Source organism: Silurus aristotelis, assembly GCF_946808225.1.
Source record: "Silurus aristotelis genome assembly, chromosome: 15".
Classification (NCBI taxonomy): Eukaryota; Metazoa; Chordata; class Actinopteri; order Siluriformes; family Siluridae; genus Silurus; species Silurus aristotelis.
The window spans coordinates 6194283-6220055 of NC_139588.1; the positions used below are offsets into that span (position 1 = coordinate 6194283).

At 37.7% G+C, this 25773-nt stretch overlaps 1 protein-coding gene across 16 annotated transcripts in view; it reads right to left on the reverse strand.

The window, feature by feature from the left end:
• Positions 1 to 25773, reverse strand: part of palld (palladin, cytoskeletal associated protein) — a 104440-nt gene that overhangs the window by 18428 nt on the left and 60239 nt on the right. For 8 of the 16 annotated variants that reach the window (XM_083562949.1, XM_083562941.1, XM_083562956.1 and 5 more), the window contains 2 exons: positions 23750 to 24113; positions 20951 to 20986 (listed from right to left, as the gene is read on the reverse strand). In XM_083562949.1, coding sequence (XP_083419075.1) covers positions 20951 to 20986; positions 23750 to 24113 — 400 coding nt within the window. Of the gene's footprint in view, positions 1 to 10937; positions 11279 to 20950; positions 20987 to 23749; positions 24114 to 25773 lie in introns of those variants that run through there. The other 8 variants (XM_083562951.1, XM_083562954.1, XM_083562950.1 and 5 more) reach the window with 3 other exon arrangements.

The window sequence follows — 25773 nt, forward strand, 5'->3', positions numbered from 1 at the left end:
TCAAAAAATATAAAAAATAGATTATAGTACACCAGAGGTTTTACACACATTTGTAGATATTCCATCACTTAACACCAAGAACCAAAGATTTAAAAAGTAGCTTTCAGAAATGTTAAATTCAAATACATTCAACATTTCTGAAAGCTACTTTTTAGAAGTACTTTAGAAGTATTTCTAAGCAATTTGAAGTATTTCAATTTGATTTTGATCGATTAATTATATAATTATACATTTCAATTCATATATTCATATTTACAGTAATCCCCCACTTTACCACGGTTTGAATCTCACGCCCACCAGTTTATCGCGGAATTGCATTTGCCACATAACAAATTTTTTTTGGCTGATTTTCCCGTTTTTTTCACGGATAGTACAGTAGACCAAAAAACTTATGGGGAATTGTTTTTATGGTGTTTTATGTAGAAATAATGAAATTTATTAATAAAAATACAAATATTAATTATAAAATGAAGTAAAATGTTATTACAGAACAGTACTATATAAGTAAAATAGCATTTTTGGGTTGGCGTCCATATATCGCTGTTTTTCTTTAACACAGGAGGTTTTGGTACGTAACCACCGCGATAAACGGGTGATTACTGTATTTCATTTAGCAAATTATAATTTATTTTGTAATAGTTCAATACTATTTTACATGGAGTTTTTGTTTGTTTTTTTTATCCAGTATCGGTTGATGAACCGGTTATCAGCAAGTATGATCCTACCTAGCTATCAGTAACAAAAAAGGTCACGATCGGTCAACCTTTACTGTTAACTGTGTATTCCGGTGAAGTGAATACCTCTCAGTGACGCCTCATGGCTTATCACGTCACTTCATAAGCTGCGGATTAATGTTTGTTTAGTGGATAGTAGAAGGTCCCCAAAACCAAAAGGACGCCCTGTCCGACTTCCTGAATCGTATTGAATCAGAAAGCTTTCTGGTAACAAGCGGTTCTCCTGCGGCATTGTAAACGTACTCAGGTTTAACTCGACGAAGAGCTTGCATGACATTGTTCCTGCAAAACCAAAGCAAACACTTCACAATGACCGAAAGCAGGACAGCAAGCAAGCAAGTCTTCTCTGTCTTTCATACTGGAGTGTGTGTGCAGTATGAAGGCTGCTCCCTCGCTCTGTCAATAGGCTCCAAGCACATTTGAGCCTAAATGTTTCCAGATGTGTAGTGGCTCGTCACTCTGGTTTATGCTCACTTTTCTTTTTTTTTTAAAAGAAAATATCGAAGACCTCCCTCCCTCCATCTCTCTCGTTCTTTCTCTCTCTCTCTCTCCCCCCCTTTATCTTTTTCTCCCTCTCTCCTACTCTTTCTCCTCCTGCTAGTGAATTGAGTCTGACAAACCTGATAAGACCTTAAAAACAGGCAGAGAATCATAGAACAGGGCAAGAGAGAGAGAAATTTTTTGTGTTGTGCTGAATGTGTTTTTCTTTTTTCATATACTTAATACATAAACTCATTTTTATATCATGGAAAAAGAATATGTCTACGTAATACCGTTTGTCTTTCTGTTTGTGTCTGATCCCAAAACTGTCCTGGGTTCACTACTACAAGATCCATGCTTTCTATATAGACTCGATGGTTTCTTTCGCATTTTTATCTTTCCCTTCAGCCCCTCATTCATTTCCCCGTGCCTCCTTTGTCGTGTCCGGAGTGTGCAAGCAGTGAAAGTGCACTTTTACAGGAATAGTTTGGCAGTGGCTGAAACACATTCAAACTCGGCCCTCTGAGGCGCTTTGCTTTCATTCCTTTTTTGGTTCTGTTCTGAGCGCACATGCACACATCATCTCACACACACACACACACACACACACACACACACACACACACACACACACACACACACACACCCTTATTCACAATGCACTACAGTGCACCATTCAGACAAGTGAGCCAAAACTGACTGTAAAAAAACAAATGCCCATTTCAAACACAGGACAACTTTTTTCAACAACAGCATTTCCTCTCAAAATATATGTGTCCAAATTATTTCAAATGTGAATGCTGTATTTTAGCCCCAAGTCTGTTTGCCTCAGCCAGGAGGTGTGAACTTCACCATAGATAGAGCTTTCAACAAGATGATAAGCTGAACATACTTTTACATTAATACAGAAACGGCTTAAGAAACACAGACTTGATGTTCGGATATAAAAAAAAAAAGAAAAAAACGTCTTTCTTTCAGAATTTAAACCCAACAGAATATCTGTGTTCTGAACTTAGGCACATCCATATAGAACATAAAGGAGCTAATAGTTATCCTGATAAGCAAAGATCTCATTACAATCAGCTCCAAACATGTCAGACATTACAGGAAAAGAGACGGTTTTTCCTGGTCCCTAAACATCTGATAGCAAGTGTTACCTCTATATTCCTGTCTATTTTCTTAAAGTTTGGAGGACACTGTACATATACTTTCTTTGAAAAGTATTTAAAGACTTACTGCTTCAGCAGTCATTGTATTGTGTTCCAAAATTTTATGTAACATAAAACTTATCTTTAAAGTCTTTCTATCTGCTTTTTTGGGAACATGACTGGAGTTCACCTGGGACAAATTCAGTTGCTGGAATAGAAAGGTTAAAAAGGTACACACCTGTATGTGTGTTAGATTCTGCACTTCAAAGCAAAACCCAAGCCATTATGTACAAAGAACTAATCTGGACGCATCATGCGCTACTTTGCCTGGTTTTCAGACCAAATACAGTCAATTAGACTTGAAGTCTTTGGTTAGGGAGATGACCAAGATGCCATTGGTGTCTAAACATATCTAAAATAAAACATTTCTATATTTTGGTTGTAAAAAACAACAGCTATTCATTTGAAAATATGTGGGGGGAAAAAAAAATACCATGACGACTAATTTCATAATTCTAGCTGACTGAACTTGAAGACACAATCTTTGAAAGCACAATTTGTTACTTGTGTAAAAATCGCATGATAAGCTCTGTCAAGACTCCAAAAGATAAGAAAGAAGATTGTTATGGAAGCCCGTTTCCACCGAGTTAAAATAAAGTTTGACTAATTGCAACTTTATTTCTAGCAATTACGACTTATTTTAGTCAAATTGTCCAGCGTCACCCCCTATGTAGTGCCAGAAAGCTTTACACATTGAAAATGAAATAGGCTACAATTAATAGCTCAATCTGTGAAACAATCGATAAATCGATAGGACTTTTTTTAAGTGTGGTTTTACAAACTGCTCTGTTCTGTACCTGGAATGCAGCCTTTGTAGCCTGAGCTCCTTCTGCTATGTACACATGCTGCATTGTATCATTAAAACAGCAGCAGAAATTATAGCTCAAGCTTCATCTAGGTTGCTAGAAAAGAATTGCGAGAAAAAAAAAGAAGAAAAAAATTAAATAAAATCATCGCAAAATTGTTGTCTGCACACATGTACAGTAGGGCTGCAGCTATTTATCATTTTAGTAATCGAATATTCTACCAATTATTCCAACAATTAATCGAGTAATCGGATGGGAAAGACTTTTTCTTTATTAAAGCGCAATACTAAATATACAAGGGAAAATAAGACGGGTTTAAAAAAACAAAACAAAATTTTTTTTTTTTTAATTTACATTTTATTGCTGAAGTTTCTTACAAGAATATCTGTGAAATTTAAACCCATTTAATTGCCATGTTACAGCAAAATGCAAATATAAATGTAAAAAAAAAAATATATATATATATATATATATATATATATATATATATATATATATATATATATATATATATATATATATATTAAATATATTAATTTGAAATATATAAAAATCTATTTCAAATTAATCTAAAAAAAAAAAAAAAAAAGTAAATGCAATGTTTGGTTTTTTCTTTGTGTTTTAGTTTGAAATTATCCCAAACTGTTCTTTGGCCTGAATCTCCTCACCCCTTGCTGTTTTCTCCCATTCCTCCATTTTTTCCATTCTGCAGCGTCTTCTGTGTTGTATGGAAGCCCGTTTTCGTCACATAAAAAAAAAAAAAAAAGCCTAATTCCGAGTTTTTTCTCGAATTCTGACTATTTCTAAAAAAACTTCCAACATTTCTGGTGCATCCACCGGTAACCTCTGCTTCATCTGTTTTGTTTCCTCTCCTCCAGAGCTGATTGTTAGACAGAGTTCTTACCAGGATTCGGAGGCTTAGTTTAATACCATACGATCCTATTGATTGGAGCCCATTTTATTTTCAATGTGTAAATCTTTCTGGCACTACAGAGGGTTGACGCTGCCCGATTGGCTAAAAAAATAAGTCTAAATTGTAAGAAATAAAGTCGTAATTGCGAGAAAAAACAAAACTTGGAACTAGGCAAACGTTTTTCTTTTATGTGGTGGATACCGGCTTCCATAGTGTTTACACTGTCAGAGCGCTCCAGAGGTTGGCAGGTGGTGCGTCAGTAATAATGGTCCGTGGGGAAACGCAGTGGACTAAACGAAGCATCGAGGCAAATTATTTGTGTGTTTTTATAATTATATGGACAATCCATGAGCACAATCTTCTGTACTGTACTGGTCCGTGCTACAGTGTCGCTGTGTTACTGTTTAAACATTTACTGTGTATACTCTTTCCTTGTCTCATGTTGTCCTTTTTTTTTTGTCGCACTAAATGTTAAACACTAACTAACTAACAATGTGTTGTTAGTTTCTAGTCATGTGTACTTTCGTGTTCCTTTTATGTTGTCTGGTGTAGCACCTTGTTCCTGGGGAAACATTGTTTAGTTGTTCCACTATGTTCTGCACTGTATATGGTTGGAATGACCTAGATGATTTGACATGACTTGAGAAATAAATCGCGTAATCACGAGAAATTGTCAGAATTGTAAGAAATAAAAATTACTTTTTTTTAATGTGGCAGAAACACGTTTCCATAAATATTCTCTTTCTAATCTCTTAAAGTCTTGAAAAAACCCACCATGTGTTTTTTATTTAGGAGATGGATTGTGTCTTCAAGGATTGTGTTTTCATGTGTCTCATCATCTGGTGAATCGATGTGGTGAATCATGGTGGTGGGAGTGTTATGCTATGTGTGTGCTCTCAGTAACAGAGGCAGAGAATTTGGTCAGTATGAATAGAAGTAAAAACAGCTAAATACAGCCTGGTCTTTTAGGAATACCTGCTCCATAATGAACACAACTTGGGGGAAGGTACAGGTTTTCAACCATAACCTGAAAGAGAAGTTCATAGCTGATCCTCGTCGAAGTTGACTGGGATTGAGAGTAAGTCTGTCAGGAAGAATGGGAGAAACACGACAGATCTACAAAATGTGCAAAGTCTGTAGAGACCCAACAGGACCCAAAGGTGTAATCAGTGCCAGAGGTACTAAATAAAGGATCTGGTTTAATTCAGTGAATTATTTGCATTAACTCCTAAAGCTGGGATCAGTTATATACTGTATATTTACTTTCTCTAACTCTTCTTTCCTCCTATCTTAAAGGTCAAAAACAAGCTAATTTGTCATTCATCACTTTTACTCCTTTTCCTCTATGGAAGAATTTTTTCTACGTGTCTAAAATGACAAGACGCTTTAAAAAAATAGCCTTTCGTTGTTCCTGGGCTATTATTAATCCACATAATCTAAAACCATTATTTCTAAAAAATACCTTTTTTTTGGATCGTAAAATTTAAAAGCTATTTATTAGCCTTAAAAGGTTGAGAGATTATTTAGTTCGACCATCACATGACCATCTTCATGATCCAGATAATCCTTTGATTACAGGAATTGGCCCGACACAATCCATTTAAATTGCATTCCTTCACCTTTCCCCCTCTCTCTGAGGGTTTGTGGTTTGCTGAAGCAAGAAAGAGTAGCAGACCCCGCAGGCCTCCTTGCTGCCATGCCGACGGAACAGTTTTGTCAATTTGCGCTTCAGTCCAACAAACTACTCCATCATTTTACACACAAACACACGCTGTTCACAATCCCCTACTAATTGCGGCCCCATCCTTTACTTTTCTGCCCATTCCTCCTCCCTCGTTCGCCTTCTCTTTCAGTGCGGCTAACTCTTCTTCTCTCTGCTCATCCAAGCGACAACGCTGAGCAGACAGTACAGGAAACTACTGTATTAGCAGCGCTTCTCCCCTGGCCAAGATCAGTTCAGTGAGAAAAAAACTTGAGGGAAAACAGGAAAATCCCATGAGATTTATGGTTTACATGCAAATGCGTGTCTAAAGTGACTGGAACTTATTAACCTCATGACCTTTGAACACATGACAGATTCAGGACTGGTTAAATAGTGGATCAGTCATGGGATACTAAAAGTACTCCTGCGTATATGAAATCAGTGACTGGTGTTGTCAGGTAATGCCCCACTTCGTTCTGGGGGATTTCTGAACATTTCTTGATTCATTTGCAACTACTGTATCTCTTTATCCCTAACTGACAAGCCTGCATGACTTCGTGACCATTTTCCTGAGAATACGATTCTATAGCTTTAATGGTTTCAGACACCAAAACAGCATGGAATGCTATGGACCAGTGCACCACTCTCAGACCTCACTCAGGAACCCACTCAGATTGGCAAATGATGCGTATCTCTCGCTCTCTCTCTGTATGTATATATTGTATTGTATACTACTTGTATTATATTAATGTATATGTATAAGGGGTGTAACGTTACAGGTATTTGTACTTAAATATTTACATTTAAACTAAAAATGTGTACATAGTTACAAACTGCATACATTTGCTTGTCATTTTTTTTTTATTAACGCAGTTTATTGTTATTATTAACACTTTTGATCATCGACATTTGAACAGTTTACATTTTTAAAACAATTTTAAATTAAATGCCTGCTTAGTTAAATACATAAAATAATATTTTATAAAATGTTATGCAAATAATAGATAGAATAGACATTTGAAAATAGAATAAATGAAATTAATGCAATACACATATTATATTGATTAAATAATCAATAATTTGGCACATAATTAAATTAAATAAATGGAAAAATTTAATTAAACCCCAGACAGTGTGTGTGTGTGTGTGTTTTCATTTAGTATTTAAATTCTCTAAAAAGTATGTTCTACTTATTTCATTATTTTTACCAAATGCCTTCATTCCTTCTTTTCCTCATTCATTCACTCCCTCAAAATGTAGAATTGACATTATGTTCTCCTTTTAAGAGAAATTCTTGAAGCTGGACATAAAACGCAAAATAATCCATAGCGCTAACATTAGCTGCCAGCCATTTCCTAGTTAGCGTCTAATGCTAGCGCTATGGATTCTTTCGCGTTTTCATGCATGCACAAAACAAATCGTATTTCCGGTACGGTGTGACAGTGGAACTGCGCTAACTCCAGTTTCTTTTTTAGACCCCTGACATTGTTTATGTTTTCCAGTTTAATAATAATAAAAACATTTGCTCAAAGTGCGAGGCGGAGACTGAAACTTGCAGTCCGCCAATTAATACACGCGAGCCCTGTACCGGAAACTTTCGGTACAAAGTCATGTACCTCTACCCCCCTAAGAGGACATTAAAAAGTGAAACTTTTAAGAGAGCGTTTTACTGGAGTAATATTTTACTCCAGACAAAGAGAGAGAAAGAGAGAGAGCGAGAGAAAGAGAGAGTATCATACTGTATGATACTATATACTTCACTCATCGCAGCTAGTCAGCTAGCATGTACCATGTTATTTTTTCCACAAAAAACAGCATCATTTTAACTTAAATCAAATACTGCATAGTAGTTAGTTGATGAGGAAAAACAGGCAACCGATTGCACAATTACTGTGTGTGTGTGTGTGTGTGTGTGTGTGTGTTTGTGTGCGTGCGTGCGTGCGTGCGTGCAGTGGCAAAGCAGGAAATAACTGCTGGAAGACAGGAAGTAGTTGAGTGTAAACAGCTGATGATCACTGGACTCGCCTGGTAAACAGAAACAGAGTTCAAAAGTGTGTGTGTGTGTGTGTGTGTGCGCGCGCGGATAATTGCACCTGTTAGTAACGATGATTAAGTTTGACTTTCGTGCTTCAAGCAGGTGCATTTCAAAGAGAGACTGAAATGAAATAAAAATACAACAAAAAAATCCTAGGCAAATCTGCATCACTGATAAACATTACGTTAATGAGGAGCATGAAGGATTGATTCCCCCCATTTTATTCCCAGGATTTATGGCCAACTAACAACACAGCTGAATCCAACCTGGGAGCGCTTTGTTCCAGCAAACAACGGGGGTACGGAGACACGCTCGAGCCGAAACATGTCTCGTTCTCAGGCCGAGTGGTGTGTGTCATAACTCTGAGGAAACAAAAAAGACACACCTGCACTATGCTCTCTGCTCACCTTTTGCCCTTACACAAATCACACCTTTCCTTCAGCGTTACATCATCATGACATCACCGCCCCAGAATGCTGGAGAAATCTTCTACACAGACTAAGCTATGACTGTCTCAGGGTGTCTCAATCTGGTCCCAATGTCTTTCTGACTCACACACTTTTTGCAAACAGACTGACTTGAAGCTATACATAAATATTACCATTTCTCCTCATATATATTGATTCTGAGTGTGTAAACACTGAAAAAACATCTAAAAGGCTCCTTTTTAACATTTTTACCAAGCAAAAACAGCTCAGGTTCATAAAACCTGTATTCCCAAATTCCCATGTATTCCAGGTGTCCATTGACATTTAGACAAATCAGGATCGTGAAGTCCTGTCCCGGTAATCGTTTGGTTTTCTGATTCTTGCTCTAACAGGAACACATTTACATTCGGCAGACGCACTTATCCACTTACATTTATCTCATTCATACAACCGAGCAGCTACGGGGCCCAGGGCTGGCAGCTTGGTGTGCATCTTATGACCTTCGAATCCAAAGTCCAATAATTTAACCACGATGCCACCACCTCCCCTAAATGCCTGGAAATGCTCCACTCATAGACGTTCATGATGCACCAAATGAAAAAGAATGAAGTCTTGCTTAGATTAGGGATTGCTGAGGGGAAAAAAACTTTGCTCTGGTCTATGGGGTTTGTTTGATCAAACTAAAAAAATGCCTGACTGAAAATCATTTTTAGCTCCTGGGCTGCTTTGTTTTTCCACCCCAGAGTTCTTGTAAAACCAGCTTCACATCCCCCCCAGTCCCTACATTCTTTGATTGCAATAAAAATGAAGGTCTAGAATGTTTTGGTAAGCCTCTTGAGTCACTTTTCTGATCTCTCTCGCTCTCTCTCTCACACACACACACACACACACACACACACACACACACACACACACACATACACACACACACGTCTGCATGCTCTCACCAGGGAGCGAAACAGATTTCTTCCATGTCTGAGTGTAATAACAGTCGTGTCAGTCCGAAGCAGGCACACTCATCCCCAAGTAAAACCCTGATCTGTTGTTTTTTTGTTCTACTCAATCCCTGAAATCCTTCACCTTCCTCAGATGATCTAAAGTTGCCCCAGTTCCTGACCAGACAACTCTGACAAAAGCATGTCGTTTACCAAAAAAAGCTACACACCCCCTTTCTGCGACTGAAGACATTAGCTGAGCTTGTTCCTGCCTGACCCAAATCTGATCTCTGGCTCAGGCTCCCACCCAAAACCCCTTGCGTTGGCGTTCTGTACGCTCTGGCGATGTGGTCTCACTTTCCACAGACTCTCTCCTGGCCTTTGCGCCATTCTCATCTCTCACTTTCTCTCTCTCTCTCTCTCTCTCTCTCTCTCTCTCTCTCTCTCTCTCCTCCTTTACCTCATGGAGGTCTGAACGTCCTGCCGTTTAAAGCTCCAGCACTTAGCCCTTCAACTGCATGCTCTCTCTCTCTTTTCTTTCAGCGCTCTCTCTCTCTCTTTTCTTTCAGCACTCTCGCTCTCTCGTTCACTCACTCGTCATGATGTTTCCTCTGGCACACAGTTCACCTTTCTCGATCTCCCTGCGTTACGCGACATTTTTCGTTCTTCTCGTCCTACAAACCATCCCCCACCACCCTCTCGCTTTCTCTCCCTCTCTCACTGTAATTGCTTACACACCACATAAAATAGATCCAGACTGTTTTCTTTTCACCCTCCTTTCAGAGGCAGAATATAGCATGGCTTACTGAGACTACAATCTCTCTCTCTCTCTCTCTCTCTCTCTCTCTCTCTCTGTTCCTCTTTCCCTCCGTCTCTCTCTTGCTCTCTCTCTTCTGGTAATCCCATTTGATGGCGACGTCTCCTCGGCCGTTACGCAGAGGAATGTCTTCAGCTCACATTCCTCTGGGTCTGTGCACACTCGCACTCTCAAGGGAGACGGAGACAAAGAAAAAAGTGCAGATCTCCAAAGGATTCGTCTCGTCCGACTCAAAAAACCCAAAAAATTTCAGTCGGGACCCCAGGGGCATGAAAGCAGTCAACACAATGGTCTTCTATCATCAAGTTAACTCATCAATTCATCAACCCTGAACTGTGCACTCTTTTTTTTTTTGACATCCTAGACAGATTGATCCTAGACAGATTGATCCTAGACAGATTGATCCTGCTGAGTTAGCTCATTCATATTTTATATTATTACAAACAATAATTATAATAATTTAACCCTGACACAGCATGCATGTCATTAATCCCACTCTAATCCACTTCCACAAAATCCCGAGGAAACCACAACTTCATCCTTTTGTCCTCATTGTCCCCATGAAAGATCTCAAAAGCATTAATATTCATTACACCAGGTGTCCCAGTTGAATCTACCTGCTTCTTCTATTCTAACTTGTCCTTCTTTCCACATGTCAAGTCACATCATGTCCTTCTTTCATTTCCTGTCCACCAATAAATATCTAGGACATCACATCAATCCAAAAAACAACATGCACTGGGTTTAAAGAAATAATGAATGAATAATAACACTTCAGTTTACTTACTTACTTACTTGTTTTCTCTCTCTCTCTCTCTCTCTCTCTCTCTCTCTCAGTGCTCAATGGCAAGATGCAAAGAAAAGGTAAAGTTTTTGTACCTTCACTTCTTTTTCTTCTGCTTTCCCCGGGCGCGTGCGCTTGCCTCCTGTAACTGCTCAGCAGTAATATCAGAGTTTACGTGTGTGTGTGTGTGTGTGTGTGGGTGTGTATGTATATATGTGTGTGTGTGTGTGTGTGTGTGTGTGTGTGTGTGTTTGTGTGTATGTGTCTGTAAGTGTGTGTGTCAGCCGGAGACGCAACAGGTAACGGGTACTTTATATGCGAGCGCACGCGCGCACGCACGAGCGAACGCCTGCCCGCGCGCCCGCCCTGCCGTATCCGCTGAAGTCGGTCGGTCTCGCGCTCCCTCCTGGCCGCTGTGCGTCTGTGTGCGTGCGTGCGTGTGTGTGTGCAATAAGTAGGTTGCAGTCTGTCCTGCACTCTCACTCAGGGTATTCACAATAAAAGCTCGGCTTCTGCTCCACATGCATGCAAAACTTACATGTGCAACGTGAATGCAATAAACAACAACAAAACAACCAGGATTCCTTCTACTAGAATAAAAAGAAATCTATTTAGTGGTGCACTCAGCTTATATATATATATAGTATACCTTTTAATTATTTTTTGCATGTAATTTAAAGTAATGGGACTATAATAAATGGACATTCGGTGTTGAGGATGAGGACAGCTTCCTCAAATTCCTCAGTCTTTTGAGTTTGGGTCCTCTCAATGTTTCTTCTTCCAACTGTCACCACTGGCTCGCTCATTAGAGATACAATCCTATAGACAGTAAGATATAAATGAACATTTTATAACCTATTTATCTCTTTAAAGCTGATTTGGGATATCCCAGTGTTAATAAAAGTTCTACAAATAAAAACTGAACTAAGAGTGAGTTTTAAAGATTGTAAAACAAACATGGTTTGGGATTATTTAAGATAAATATTTATAATTGATAATACATTTTTTTTAATTGATACAATTTTATTCTAGTTTGAGAACAAATATCTGATATTATAAGGGACATTTAAATTATATAAGAAAAAACAGATACAAGATGCAATATTTCAGGAATAAGGTAAGAAAAGTCAATAAATAACTAAAACAATACATTTCTATATAAACTTTTTTCCCCCTTCTGCTTCCTTAAACCTTTCCGAAATCACAAACCAATACAGAAGGGAACAGATAATTTTTTTCGCCACATTTTTCTATGACATGAGTATTATGACACGTTATTGTGAAGCATATAATAAATGACGTAATTAATAAGTTATAGATACAGAGCTCACATTAATTCACCCTTTTCCCCAATAGGAAAAACAACCAGACAATAGGAATTTTATCTAAAACACCTGTATATCAAAAATCTCTGCTTTTATTGTCATACCCATCATTATTTATAGTTTATATACTGCAAACCGATTTCATATTTTAGGTACTGTGAACCTTTAAAATCTGGTGGTGTGAACAGTCCATCTGTCTTTTTTATATTCTGTATCTTTTTGACCTTTACATGTTCCTTTAGATTCCAGTCATTTGTGTGTGTGTCACCCCGTAATGGCTGGGAGAAAGAGGCCCAGAGGGTGAACACTCACTCTTGCGTCATCGCATCAGACTTTACCAGTCAGTGAATGTGATTAGGTGTTAGCATCAAAGATTGTTGTGTCTGAGTTTGCAAAAATATTTGCCCTTATTAACATGAAAGAGATAAAACTTTCCTAGCAACTCACAGGCATGAAGTCATGACACACACTTTACTAAAACACCTCACCTGCCTTCACATGGAAACAATGCAATTCCCTTAGCTGTTTGTGTGTGTTTGTGTCACATACTGTGTAGCCCTCGACGGACCAAAAGCTTTCAGATCCTCAAACAGAGGATCAGGAAAGTCTTTGTATTTCCATTCTGTCAGGATCCAAGTGTCCTGTCTCAGTGTAAACATCTCTGAACTTTTAACTTTCTCTCTGCTAACATTCAATCAAGTTTTGAACTTCTCCAAATCAGTTTTCAAACTTTCTCTGTAACTTCACTATGCAAAGTCACCAGAATGATCCTGATTCTACAGATATATATTTCATATTGTGAAATGTGGCTCCTGTTTTCCCACAGGACTCCCAATCTTTCTACCTCAAACTCACTGTCTCCACCTCAAGCTTTCCTTCCTCTGTATACCAGCAAATTGTGACCTCGTTTCCCTTATTCAATCTCAATTTCATCAGTGTGTCAACCAGCCTGCCAACTCATTCGGTCATCCTTACCCGGAGTACAATACAACAAGATATACACTGTATGACCAAAAGCATGCAGACTTTAGACCATGACAACCATATGTGGCTCTTTGCCAAACTGTGGATGCAAAGTCTAAAGCACACAACTGTAAAGAATGTGTTTGTATTGTACTGTAGCATTATTTTTCCACCGGAACTAATAGACCCAAACACTGTTCCAGCATGACAATGATTCAGTTTCGAAAGCAAACTCCATAAAGTCATGGTGTGTTAAGGTTAAAGTGCCAGACCTGCTCACCAACATCAGTACCTGATCTCACTAATCCTTTTGTAGCTGAGTGATCACTAATTCCCAAAGTTACACTCGAAAATCAAGTGGAAATCCCAGCCAGAAGAGTGTAGCTTATATTACAGCACATAGAATGGGATGTTAAAAAAGCACGTACAAAGGTACAGTAATGCTCATGTGTCTCCTGACAGTTTTTAAACGTTAAAACGAATGGCATCATGGCACTGATAAGACTTTATGGCACCATGAATTAATAGAACCCTGCCCTATGTAACAACACTATCTATAAATAGGCTTTATGGTACAGAGTTCGCACTTCACAGTCCCTGAATTTCCATATTATATGTACATTAGCCTATCACTAAGTTAAATTAAAGTACATTACATTAGAGTATGGTGACAGCTTCAAAATATGACCAAACAAAGACAATTCAGAAGGGACATTTAAAAAACTTACAACAAGATGTCGTTTCCTAGCATACCAAGCCTACATTAACTCAGGAAATAATGTAACATTTTGTATGTAGTGGGATGATGTTCTCTCATTTATCAATTCAATACAATAAATACAATAAAACACATAGTCTTTCATGGTTTTTGAGACACATGCATCTTTACTTGTTTGTATGCAACAAAGTCATAAAAAGACTTACCGGTAAACACACAAGAAATGGAAAGTGAATGACTGAATGAAAGTTCTCTTGACAGATGAGTCCCTATTGGACATATTTTGTCTTCATTAGAAGAACTTATTTAAGACATAGAAAAAGAGAGAAGATGTTAGCAGACTGCCTCACCCCCACCAGTGAAATCGGGTTGTTTTGGAGCAGGGAAGGTTTGCAACTTATTCAAGGTGAAAGGAAAACTGAACCAACATGGCTACCATTTCATACATCAACACAATGTAATTCCATCTTGACTGTAGCTCATCGGAACCGACTTCACCATACAACAAGACAATGAGCTAAAGCGTACGTCCTCTATGGGTGTTATTTAAAAAGCACACAGTCTTCTGGAGTGATATATATCATTAAATGGTCTGCCCAGCCAACGCACCTAAAGCCTACTGAACTGGTCTGAGATGAACCGCATCACCAAGTCAGGAAGAAATCTTTAACCAGTAAAGAACATCTATTCCAAGTTTTATAAGAGACATGGCCAAATATTTGAACTGAATTTCATCTGTTTGGAGAAACAAACTGTCCAAGAGTGTGTAAAGTTGTTATTCATGCTAAGGAAAATTTTTTCAATAATAAATATAGCTTAACATCAGTACATTTATATATTTATTGGTCAAAGTCAATCTTCATAGTGTTAAATTACTTAGTTTGCTGCATAGAAACAAAAGGAACATGCATGTGTCTCTCAAAAACCATAAAAGACTGTATAGTCGGCACTTATTGCATCATATAAGTTTATTTTCCTATCCTGTTTAGAAACACACTGTTTGCTGATCTGCTTTAAAGCGTAACTGATAAATTTTTCCTTCCTCCAGGATAATATAGTCTACACTAGCTGCCCACCTTTAATAGGTTATATGTAAAAAACTCAATATCATGGCTGCTTTCTAGTCAGTAGTAAAAGAAAGATGAAAGTATGTTTTTGCTCTATTGTGACTTACCGCCGAAGTGGGGAGCCAGAGCTCGGAGAAACTTTATGTCTAACATTAATGCATTTTAGCTACAAAGTAGGGGGTAAAAAAAATGGATGCCTCCATGTTTCTCTTTTGTTAGCAAAAAGCTAGGTAGCTAGCTATAATGATTGATGTATACAATAATGTCCTTCTCATTTAATGTGACCTGAGTGCATTATCAATAAACTAGTATGTTTTTTATATGAATTTAAATCAAATGTGTGTATATATAGTAAAGTATTAGGCATTTACACAGAAGAAGTGCTTTGTTTACTAATGACACTGTAAGCAGCCATATTGAATGTCACTTCCTGAACTTGAGAAGTTTCAGAGTAGGTACGTATATGAAGGTATAAGCAGAGGTGTTGCTTGGGTTCTTTGGCCAGGAATTATGAGGTCAGGAATATGATTAGCATTTTCTGGGAAACACTGTTTCTGCACAAGTTGTTATTGCATATGCATCCTGTGCTGCCATTACATTTTACACATGCTGGTGAGATTTGATTCTTTGGTTTGTATATTATTTGTTCATTTATTAGAAATGTTACTGCTTGAGTATTAAAAATGTTTTAATGAAAAAGTCCACGTTATATTATTGTATACGTACCTGTTGTGCACATGTCCCGTTAGTTCTTATCCATATTTTCTTTTAACATTCCTCGACCTGATTCCTAGTCTTCAACCACACGCTACGCCACAAGAAAGTGATTGTTAGTACACCATTAACCGCTTTACAAGCTACACCTCTTAAAGCGAACCCTGCTGCTGCTAAACTGAATAGTTCTGAGTCACATTAGAGGTATGTATCTGGGGCTGACCAGAGTGCTGAAGCTTTGCATCAACCATAAGCATAAGATTTACCTGTAAATGCATTTCACTTGCATTTTATGTACACTGATTAGAAGTATGTGCTTTGACTGATTTTTCTTAAACAGGCAGAAGTGAATCACCTGTAACATGATTTAATGGCTAATATGGATAGAAATATGGATTGACTGGCAAATATGGATAGAAATGAGCTGATTCGATTAAATTATAATTTCCATTTAGCCAATAATTTGAATTCACCCAATTTTTGTCTGATTAATAGTTAAATATAATTGTCCAAATTCTACTTTTTGGCAACAAACTTTGTCCTTGATTTGATCAATTGATGGATATTTCGATGGAAATGTAAGGAATATCACAACACAAAGAACGAGCTAAGGATGCAGAATTGACCAGGCTGTCTGGGTAGGAAATAATTAAGGTATTATGATTATTATTCACTAAAAGCAACTCTAGGTGTCTGTAAGATCATGTATGCAAAATAGGGTAGATGGGTATTAATGGGAAGTAGAGCATAGTGCTTTCGTCTGAGTGTGTCATATTGTCCTGTGATGTGTCCAGCATGTGATTGGCTGGCTTAACTACCCCATCACAATTCCCCAAACCTCAAATTTCAATCTTCTATTCCGAAGCATAATGTCTGAGCATGGTTTTACACTGAGTCGGCGTACTATTCAATAATTGCAATGCTTACTCTACCCTCTTAAGCTTTGCAAAATGTCAAGCTTGAAAACAGAGCAGATATTAATCATAATCACTGTCACCTGATGCGACTTCAGCTCTTCAGACAGCTTGCACCCGTCTTTAACCCTGACCACATCTCTTATACATGTCTGACCAATGAGAAACACTGTCCCGAGATCCCGAGCCTTCTTATAATAGAACTGTGACCAGTGAACAACCTCACTAGAGCACCAGATGCACAGTGGCCACATTGTAAGCTGCAGTTTTTATTGGTTTAAAGCAAAATAAACTCTAGCATAACCACAAAAACCAGCACACTTCATCTATAGCTATAGTAAGGTCAGAATTCACAGCAATTTACTGCATGGAAAGTCAAATGCATCTAAAAGAACTTGACAGATTGAATAGAATGGAACTTAGTAAATGTGTGTAAAACTGTTGAGCTGGAGATTGGGAGAGTGGGAATTTGGCGAGATTTGGAAAGGGAAAAAAAAGAAATTATAGACGCCAGAGAAGAAGGAATAAACAGTTCAGGAGTATGTGAACCACAGTTTGCTGCAGTTGTCTTTGGTTGCTGTAGCAACAGCCCCACAGCAGAGGGACGGATTCGCTCTTTTAATCTGAGCGGAATGAGAACAATGCAGCCGGGGAGTTCGTCCTGCTGCTCCTGCCAAGTATGTCCACATGCAATGTCGAGGTCTTTAAGGAGCATTAAATGCTTCACTGGATTTTGTGGATGTGTAGCCCTCAGCTGAGTAGAATGACATTTCATAAATGACCATAAGGACCTCTCTCCTTTAACCCCTGTTTAGCTGCTATTGATAAACCAGGCACAAACAAGACCAATTTAATGTGAAATGACATGAATTCTAGTATCTTAGGTGTGTGTGGCCTGGTCCTGGTTTGACCTCTAGCCCTAGGCATGAAGTACATTGACCCCTGACCCCCTGAAGTACTGCTTGTTTGTAGTCTGTCTTCGCTTGACAGGATTCAGCACGTTTCATTTCAGTACATTGTACGTTCAGGACTCAGGCAAAGCTCCAATTTCTTATTTACAAACTATTTAAGTCATAGATGAAATATATGTGAATTTAAACGACAACTTGGAGAACTGGACTTCCCATACAAAATTAGAGGAACTGTAGTGCTGCGCAAGTTTTCCTCTGAGTCCAAATCCAGCCCATGCCTCTATTACAGCTTTGTGCACAATAATAATTGCTAAATGTGCAATAACTGTATCATTGTAATCTGACTTTTCTGCCATCTGTTTAACATTACACATTTTGAAAGCAATCTCCATAAGATTTAAAATGCATTGATTGTACTTTATATTTATATATATTTTACGTTAATCTTTACCTAATATTTGAATTTTACTGGGAGCAGCTGCAACCCGACAGTTTCACTGCAGGATCAATAAACTTGTCTGATTCTGATGATTGAATGCTTAAGGTTTGCCTTTTGGAACAATGTCCAAAAGTCTGAGCAACCTTCTACATGTCAGGCGGAGCTCATTTTATTACCTCAAACTAGTACACTGTTTATTTCTCCCTGAAAAAATCTTCTAAATGTGACAGGCCAGAAAAAGGAGCAAGAGCAGGGGTCCTCAAACTACGGTGCCCCCACATTTGGATCGGCCCTCTAAACAATGTCAGAGACATGTTTTAAAAATTTGTATTTATATTTATACATTATAATATATTATATATGTATTTGATAATGAAGGTTGGCTTTCAAACTAAAATTTTCCTTAGTTATTAATGTAGCCTATTTATTGGTTAGATTCACCCACCAACCAACAGAATGGTACATTCAATATAAAGTAAATGTTTTGATTTCAACAGCAATAAATGTGATAAAATGTCATTATGATAACAATAATAAAGCTCTTTTAATAGGCGATATACTGTATCTCTTGAAAAGTAACGCTCATTTGTCTGTAGGGTACATAACAAAATGATAAACTAATACTGGTAGTCACTCCCCCAGTAAATAAACTAAAAATGATGTGTCCCTCACAGAAAAAGATTTGGTGACCCCTGCTCAAGGGACTAAAAATCCATTACAGTATATGAAGAGCATCAGCACAGTCTTTTTTTTTTGTCAACGAGTTTCTGTCATGCCAACCAATAAATCAAAAGAAACTCATAATCGAATGCTGTACACAGCGCTGTCATTTAAATTTGGCAGCTCTATAATTATATCCTTGTTTTTTTTTTGTGGGTTTTCTGCCTGCCGAATTTCCATCTGCAGTGTTAACAGGGTGGTTAATTGTAGATGACGAGACTCTCCGCTTTGAAACTGGGTGCTTCTGTTAAAAACGCACAAACATCCCCCCCAAAAGATACGTCATAATCAGTTTCTAATTCAAAAGGGTCCTGCGAAATGTCTCGCTCAGCCAGCAAACACATTCATCAACCTGAGAAAGCAGATATCAGACACCAGCCACAGCTTACACTTCATTCATCACACACATGCACACTCACGCACACAGTTTAACAAATGAAAGAGCATATATAGCCTCAAGTCACACATCTGCAAATGGACACCTCTACCCTCCCTTCTTTCGCGCTATCCGCACACAAACACACACACACACACACACACACACACACACACACACACACACACACACACACACACACACACACACACATGCAAACACACATTTTTACAAGCTCCAGGTGTTATCAGTACAGTACTGTATACATTTTACACTCTGTGGGGCATGTTCCAGTAAAAACCCCACAGTGTTTTCAATTCTTTCAGCTCATAAATCTCTCACACACACACACACACACACACACACACACACACACACACACACACACACACACACACACACACACACACACACTCAAATGCAAACACTATGATAAACCCTTCATAATGATAAACTCTACCACATAACTCAAACATGGTGAGGTATTTACGCTACTAATCAGTTGAACATTTCCTCATGAGTCCCAGTATTTCCCGTCATACACAGTTTTTTTTTTAAACATTAAACTTGGAGTAAGATTTTGATCCTGGCCCTGCTGAACACTTCATTTCATGGTCTTGCGGTGTCCCTCCTGTCCTTTCCTCCTACCTCTTTCCTGTGCTGAAGGATTTTGGGTGGTAGTTATTACCCATTGGCTCTCTGTGAAATTACAGAGCCATTTCCTGAGTCCAACAGCGCAGCCGTGATAGGAATCTTACATTAACACAATTGACTGTAGAACATCTTCATAGAACATGAATCCAACTGCCAAAATGTACAAGCGACTAGAAAGAATAAAAACTTCCTGCTGGAGAAAATAATGCTCGACTCTAAATAATAAAAATTACTGAATAGTTTTATTTACAGGTTTTACATGTATGTAGCGATTCCTATTATTATTATTATTATTATTATCAATGCTTAGCACATGGCCAACACATGTCCATTCGAATCATATAACAGGGGTCAAATAGGACTGGAGGATGTTGGCAGTGTAACAATGTATTGTGTATTACAGCCACTGTGGTCAGTTTATGGGCCAGCTGGATTGAGTGTAGTGCATCAAAGCAACATAATCATGTCAACAACGGCTAGGCCTTGTCCGCTGAAACGTGAGACTCTCCGGAGAAGGAGATGTTTGTTTTATATATATATATATATATATATATATATATATATATATATATATATATATATATATATATATATATATATGAGAGCACAGTAACCAAACGAAACACTCACACTTTCCGTTCATCTTCCAGTTCTGCTGTTCAGCCAACAAGGTAATGGCACGGTCGATTAAACTCAACATTTAAACAAAACCTGGGACGTTAGGGAACCTTTAAAAGACAACACCTAGCATTATTATCTGCACAGCAGTAGGATTACGCTCACGCCACCTGAGGAGAAATTAGCCTGAACCTGGAAACTCTGTGTCTGTAGGCCAGGGGTCAAAATACTGAAGTGTGGATGTTGCCAGGGTGATCGTGATGGTGATGTGAGGCTGATAAGCTTCCACAGGGCATGCAGTAAATGAACTCTCAGTAATTATGTCATTATAGGATTTCTGTTTTTATAGCCAAATTAAAGGGTGCAGAAGGTGGGGTGGAGAGGTAGGGTGCTTGCAAATGGGGTTAGACTCCTGGTGGGACATGGAGTGTCTGGCAGCCTGGTTGCAATATTATTGTGGAAAATCTGTTGAGGAAGCAGCTTTTTTACAGCGATTCTGCCATTTGTGGAAGCTCAAGCAAGGAACCGACTTTGCCAACCAGTGAGCCGTTTGAGCTGGCTCAGTGCCCCGATGGAAAACAATGAGTCTTTCACATTGCCTAACACATGCCAATCACGCATGTTCATGTACACACACAAACGCACACGCACTGTGGATCCAGGGTAATCCAAATGCCTAATCATACTACCTTTTTTCAGAGACATCATCGGCTACATCATTCAATCTGGAAGCACAGAATTGAGAGTTTGAGATGACTTGAAGGGACAGAAGCAGGATGGATGTACAGCCCAGTGTGCAAGAAATCATTGTTCATACTCTGATCTTCAGGCCAAACCAAAGCCATGCTACATCAGCAAGTTGATTCGAATCTCATGCTACATTCGGAAATTACTGGAATATATCTCAGGTTCAAGGATATTAATCAGTGTGTTCCAAAGACTCCCAACCTTTGGTTGTATTTTTATATATGAAAACACTGTATATTTTCATATTATTATTGTACAACGGCATTATCTTATCAGCCTACAATTCATTAGAACCTCATAAACCCAGTATTGAATATATTTATGATCTGGCACACGGTATATAAAACTCAAAGATCGCAGTCTGTTTAAAAGGGCAGAGGTCAGTTTGTTCAAGTGCACAACTCCTACTTTTACAAATTTAGGTACTATATACCTACATCATGTAAAAAGACAGTGTATATAGTGTGCGGTTTTTGATGTTTAAACATGACCGCACACACATACATACACACCACATATATTTATATGTACATTACTTCGTTTTCCTGTCCATCTTTCCTGACCTGAAAATGATATCACACTTATTCAAACTTCATTCAAGTTGCAGGTTCTTCTGACACACACACACACACACACACACACACACACACACACACACACACACACACACACACACACACACACACACACAAACACACACAACAGTCATGATACATGACACAATCCAGTCCATAGAAGCAGAAAAAGCTACATCAATGCTGTATCAATTTAAGTTTTTACCATTGTCTAATTGTACGCTTCAGATTATTGTCTTGTTGAATAGTGAAGTTGTTTTCAATCAGCCGCAGTCCAGATGGAACTGCATGGTGTTGATGTATGGAATGGTAGCCATGTTGGTTAAGTTTTCTTTTTACCTGGAATAAGTCTCCAACTTTCCCTGCTCCAAAACAACCCCAAACCATTAAGCTTCCACCTTCATGTTTGACTGTGGGTCAGTCTGCTAACATCTTCTCTCCTGTTCTCTATCTTACACAAGTTCTCTTGTTAAAGCCAATAATGACTTATCTGTCCACAGAACTTTGTATCTATTAATGCACTGTGCAATTCTTGTGTGTTTTTCTCTATTTTCTAGTTTGGTGCATTCAAACAAAAGGCCTATGCATGTGTCTTAAAAACCATAAAAGCTAGGTATTAACTTTTAACAGGCATGGTATATCATACTTTATATTGAGAAATGACTCTTTTGAATTTTATATGCATAAATGATTAAAGAATATATAGAAAAATCCTGAAATTTGTATTTTTAGTTAATTTTTTTAACTACCAGTGGCAAAAGTAATAATCCACTTGACTACTGGTGCATGTACCAAGAGCGATTTTCATCGTTTGCTAGGATTGCACACAGGTGTTTATCTGCACCAAGCATCAGCACAGAGAGTGAGAGTCTATTCAGTGCAGCTTCTTATGTTCTCAATGAGAGGAGAAACAGTCTCTCCTGCCAGAAAGCTGAGCAACTGTTGTTCTTGAATAGAAACCTGCTACTTTTATTGAAATAGAAAGCAGTCCAATTTGCAATGTGCAATTACATAATAATTTGTGTAGCCTTAAAAAATTTGTTCTCGACTTGTGACTAATTGTAAACTTGTTGTTTACAATTTGAGGTTGGTTCTAGTTTGTATCAATGCTGTTTTGCACAATAATTGTTATATTTTATTATGTTGAAAAGAACTCAATGGAGAATAATATATTTAAGTTTGTTCTAAAATATTTAGTTTGTCAATATGTGATTATGTAGGTTTGTAGTCTTTCAGTTCAGATTAATAAAATGTCACAAAATAAAAGAATTATACATATGAAATATATAATAACATTATTTAAGCATATGTATATATACAAATATTAATATGGAAATATTGTTTGAGCTATTAAAAAGTTTACAAAAGTAAAAAAAAGTAAAGAACTAAAAAACTAAAAGCAGCAGAAGCAAGAATTAATTTGTTTTATATTACATTACAGTAATGGTCTCAGGAGATTTGGAGATTAATTTAATTTATATAATAAATTGTTGTTTTAATCAAATATTTTAATTTAAAATAATAATAATAAAAAAAAAAACCGACTGTTCATACATGTTGACACTATGCAAATACGGCATTAAATTGAACAAATAATAATTACTAAACTATAAATATTTCTATTTGTACATAGATGTACATGTTCTATGTCCAAAGTAATAAACTAGCATAAGCTGAAAACCGCTTTTAAAACTTTCATCTATAAGCGTGTCAGAGATGACTGGGGACATACTAACCATCAAATAATTTCAATTTATAGTTTTATTTCAGATTTAAATAAAACTATACATTTTTATTAAGATTACTGCTAAAAGTCAGAGTGGTTTGATGTAGAAACGTAACCAAAAACACAGGATAAAAAGTAATGCGTTCATGATCTGAAGGCAGGCACTTAACCCTGAGTTAACCTACAACCAGGGTGATAATTTTAACCCACCAGCACATTACCACACACATGAGGCATAAACACTCCCCCTCAGCACTTATAGCTGCCCCTGAAATTTGTACTAGTTGTGTAACTGCCGTTAAATAACATAGTAAGGGATAGACAGACTCTCCCTCATTACTGTGTCCTGTGATGCCACACATGGTTGCAATGCTTTTGTGTAAATCAGCCACATGGGTTTATCATGCTGACAACGTGCAGGAGAACAATGTGTTACTCACAGTCTGGGTTTGGGCTTGATGGGAATAGGGGGTCCCTCCTTAGATGGAGATGGAGATGGGGATGAAGGAAGGTCAGCTTCTTCAACAGGGGATGGAACATCCTTCATACTCACTGCTGACTGGGGGCTTGGGGTACTGCTGCTGGAAAATGCTCCATTTGCTTGGTGCTCAACAGCTACAGCCGGCTGGACACTAGGCCAAATGTCCAGCTCATTTATCTGGAAGGCTCCGGCACTAGGCGGAGTTCTGGGTGGAACCTCTAAGAGGCTGATTTCATTGGGCGGAGGAGGGGGCGGGAACGAACGATTGTCTTCGAATATGCTGTCGTCTTTGGGTACGCCCTTTCTGGATGACTCCTCAGGCCCTAAATTGAGGACAGACAATAAAGTATTTTGAATAGATTACAATTTCCTTGTTTTGGTTTTATAGTTTTCCTGACAAACAAAATTTAAAAACATTATAAAATTGTAGTGTTAAAATTAAATATCCTGTTTGTGCACTATATATCATAGGCCATGAAACAGTATGCCTGTTGTGACATAGTAGAAACATCATAATATGTTGAGCCATTATGATATGTCATATAATAGTTAAATATGTGATTAATATAAATAATTATGGTAGCTAACTGTATTAGTATCATAGCTGAATATGTAATAAACATTGATACCACAAAGCAAAGAACTACATAGCAGATACAAGTCTTAAAATTCATGTCATGTTTACATCATGTGATCTCAGTCCTATTAACCAGTACAAGGTTGTTGGTGCCTAATATATTGCACAATCTCTGGGGGATTTTCACACACAACAATATCTAGGGTTAAAAATAAATACTATAAAAAAACAAAAAACATTCAATTTGTGATAACTCCTGGATGATTAGGGAAAGTCAGAGGAAAATGACCAGACTAGTTCAAGCTGAGAGGAAGTGTATAGTAACTTAAATAACCATTCTTTATACACAGGGTGAAAAGCATTTTAGAATTTACGATTAAAAACAGGGATCTAAGGCTATTATTAGCACCAAAACTGGACACTTCAAGATTGGGTGAAAAAAAATGTTGGCATGTATTTTGATTTATTTATTTGTACTTGGTTAAGACTTAGACTGTATATTTAAGTATGATTAATACATAATACTTAAAAAAAAAAAAAAAAAAAAAAAAAAATCAGGGTTCTTTCTGGTGCCGATTTATCTCTAAGGAAACGTGTTTTGGTTTGGAGTGCATCTAAACCTTTATGAATCCATGTAATCCTTGTTTATTTGGGTCAGACCTCATCTTTGATATAAATAACTTTGCTGATCCAGCCTCAGAAATAAACACTTCTTCCTTGGCATGCGTGTGCTGCACTCAGGATCGACTTCCACCATACAGGTGCTCATGTTCACTCCAAGCAATCTTAATATATGCACAGAGCATAGGGTTTTACTGCGAGAAAACCAAACGCTAAAACGTTTACTGCTCCTCTTGGGAAAAAAACCTTTAAAAACTGTCTGTAAATGAGAGAATTCAATTCCTCTTTTTTCGAGTTTTTTACCAGAAAGAATTAAAAACCTAAAAAAGGAGAAACAGTTTCTTGTTGTTAATGCCTCTTTGAATCTGGAAACCCTTCTTATGTCGCTTCTTTCACCACAAACTATTGAAGACTTTCACACGAGTCACTTATGGTGTATAATTAAGTCATACTGCTCGAGCCACATGCGTCTAAATATTTACTATTGCAACCGCTTTATTACTGCTGACTAATATAGAAGATTTGTTACCTCCATTGGGAACAGATTGTACAAAACATATTGCCATGGTAAATTTGTCCATTAGTTCAGGTTATGATGCTTTACAGATCACCATAGAAGACAAACTTGACCACATGAACATAATGACCCCCTGCCTAATATTGTGTTGGTCCCCCTTTTGCTGCTAAAACAATCCTGATGCATCGAGCATTAAAAGCATTTACTTCTTCAGCAGTTTGAGCTACAGGAGCTCATTTGTTGTATTGGACCACACGGACCTTCACGC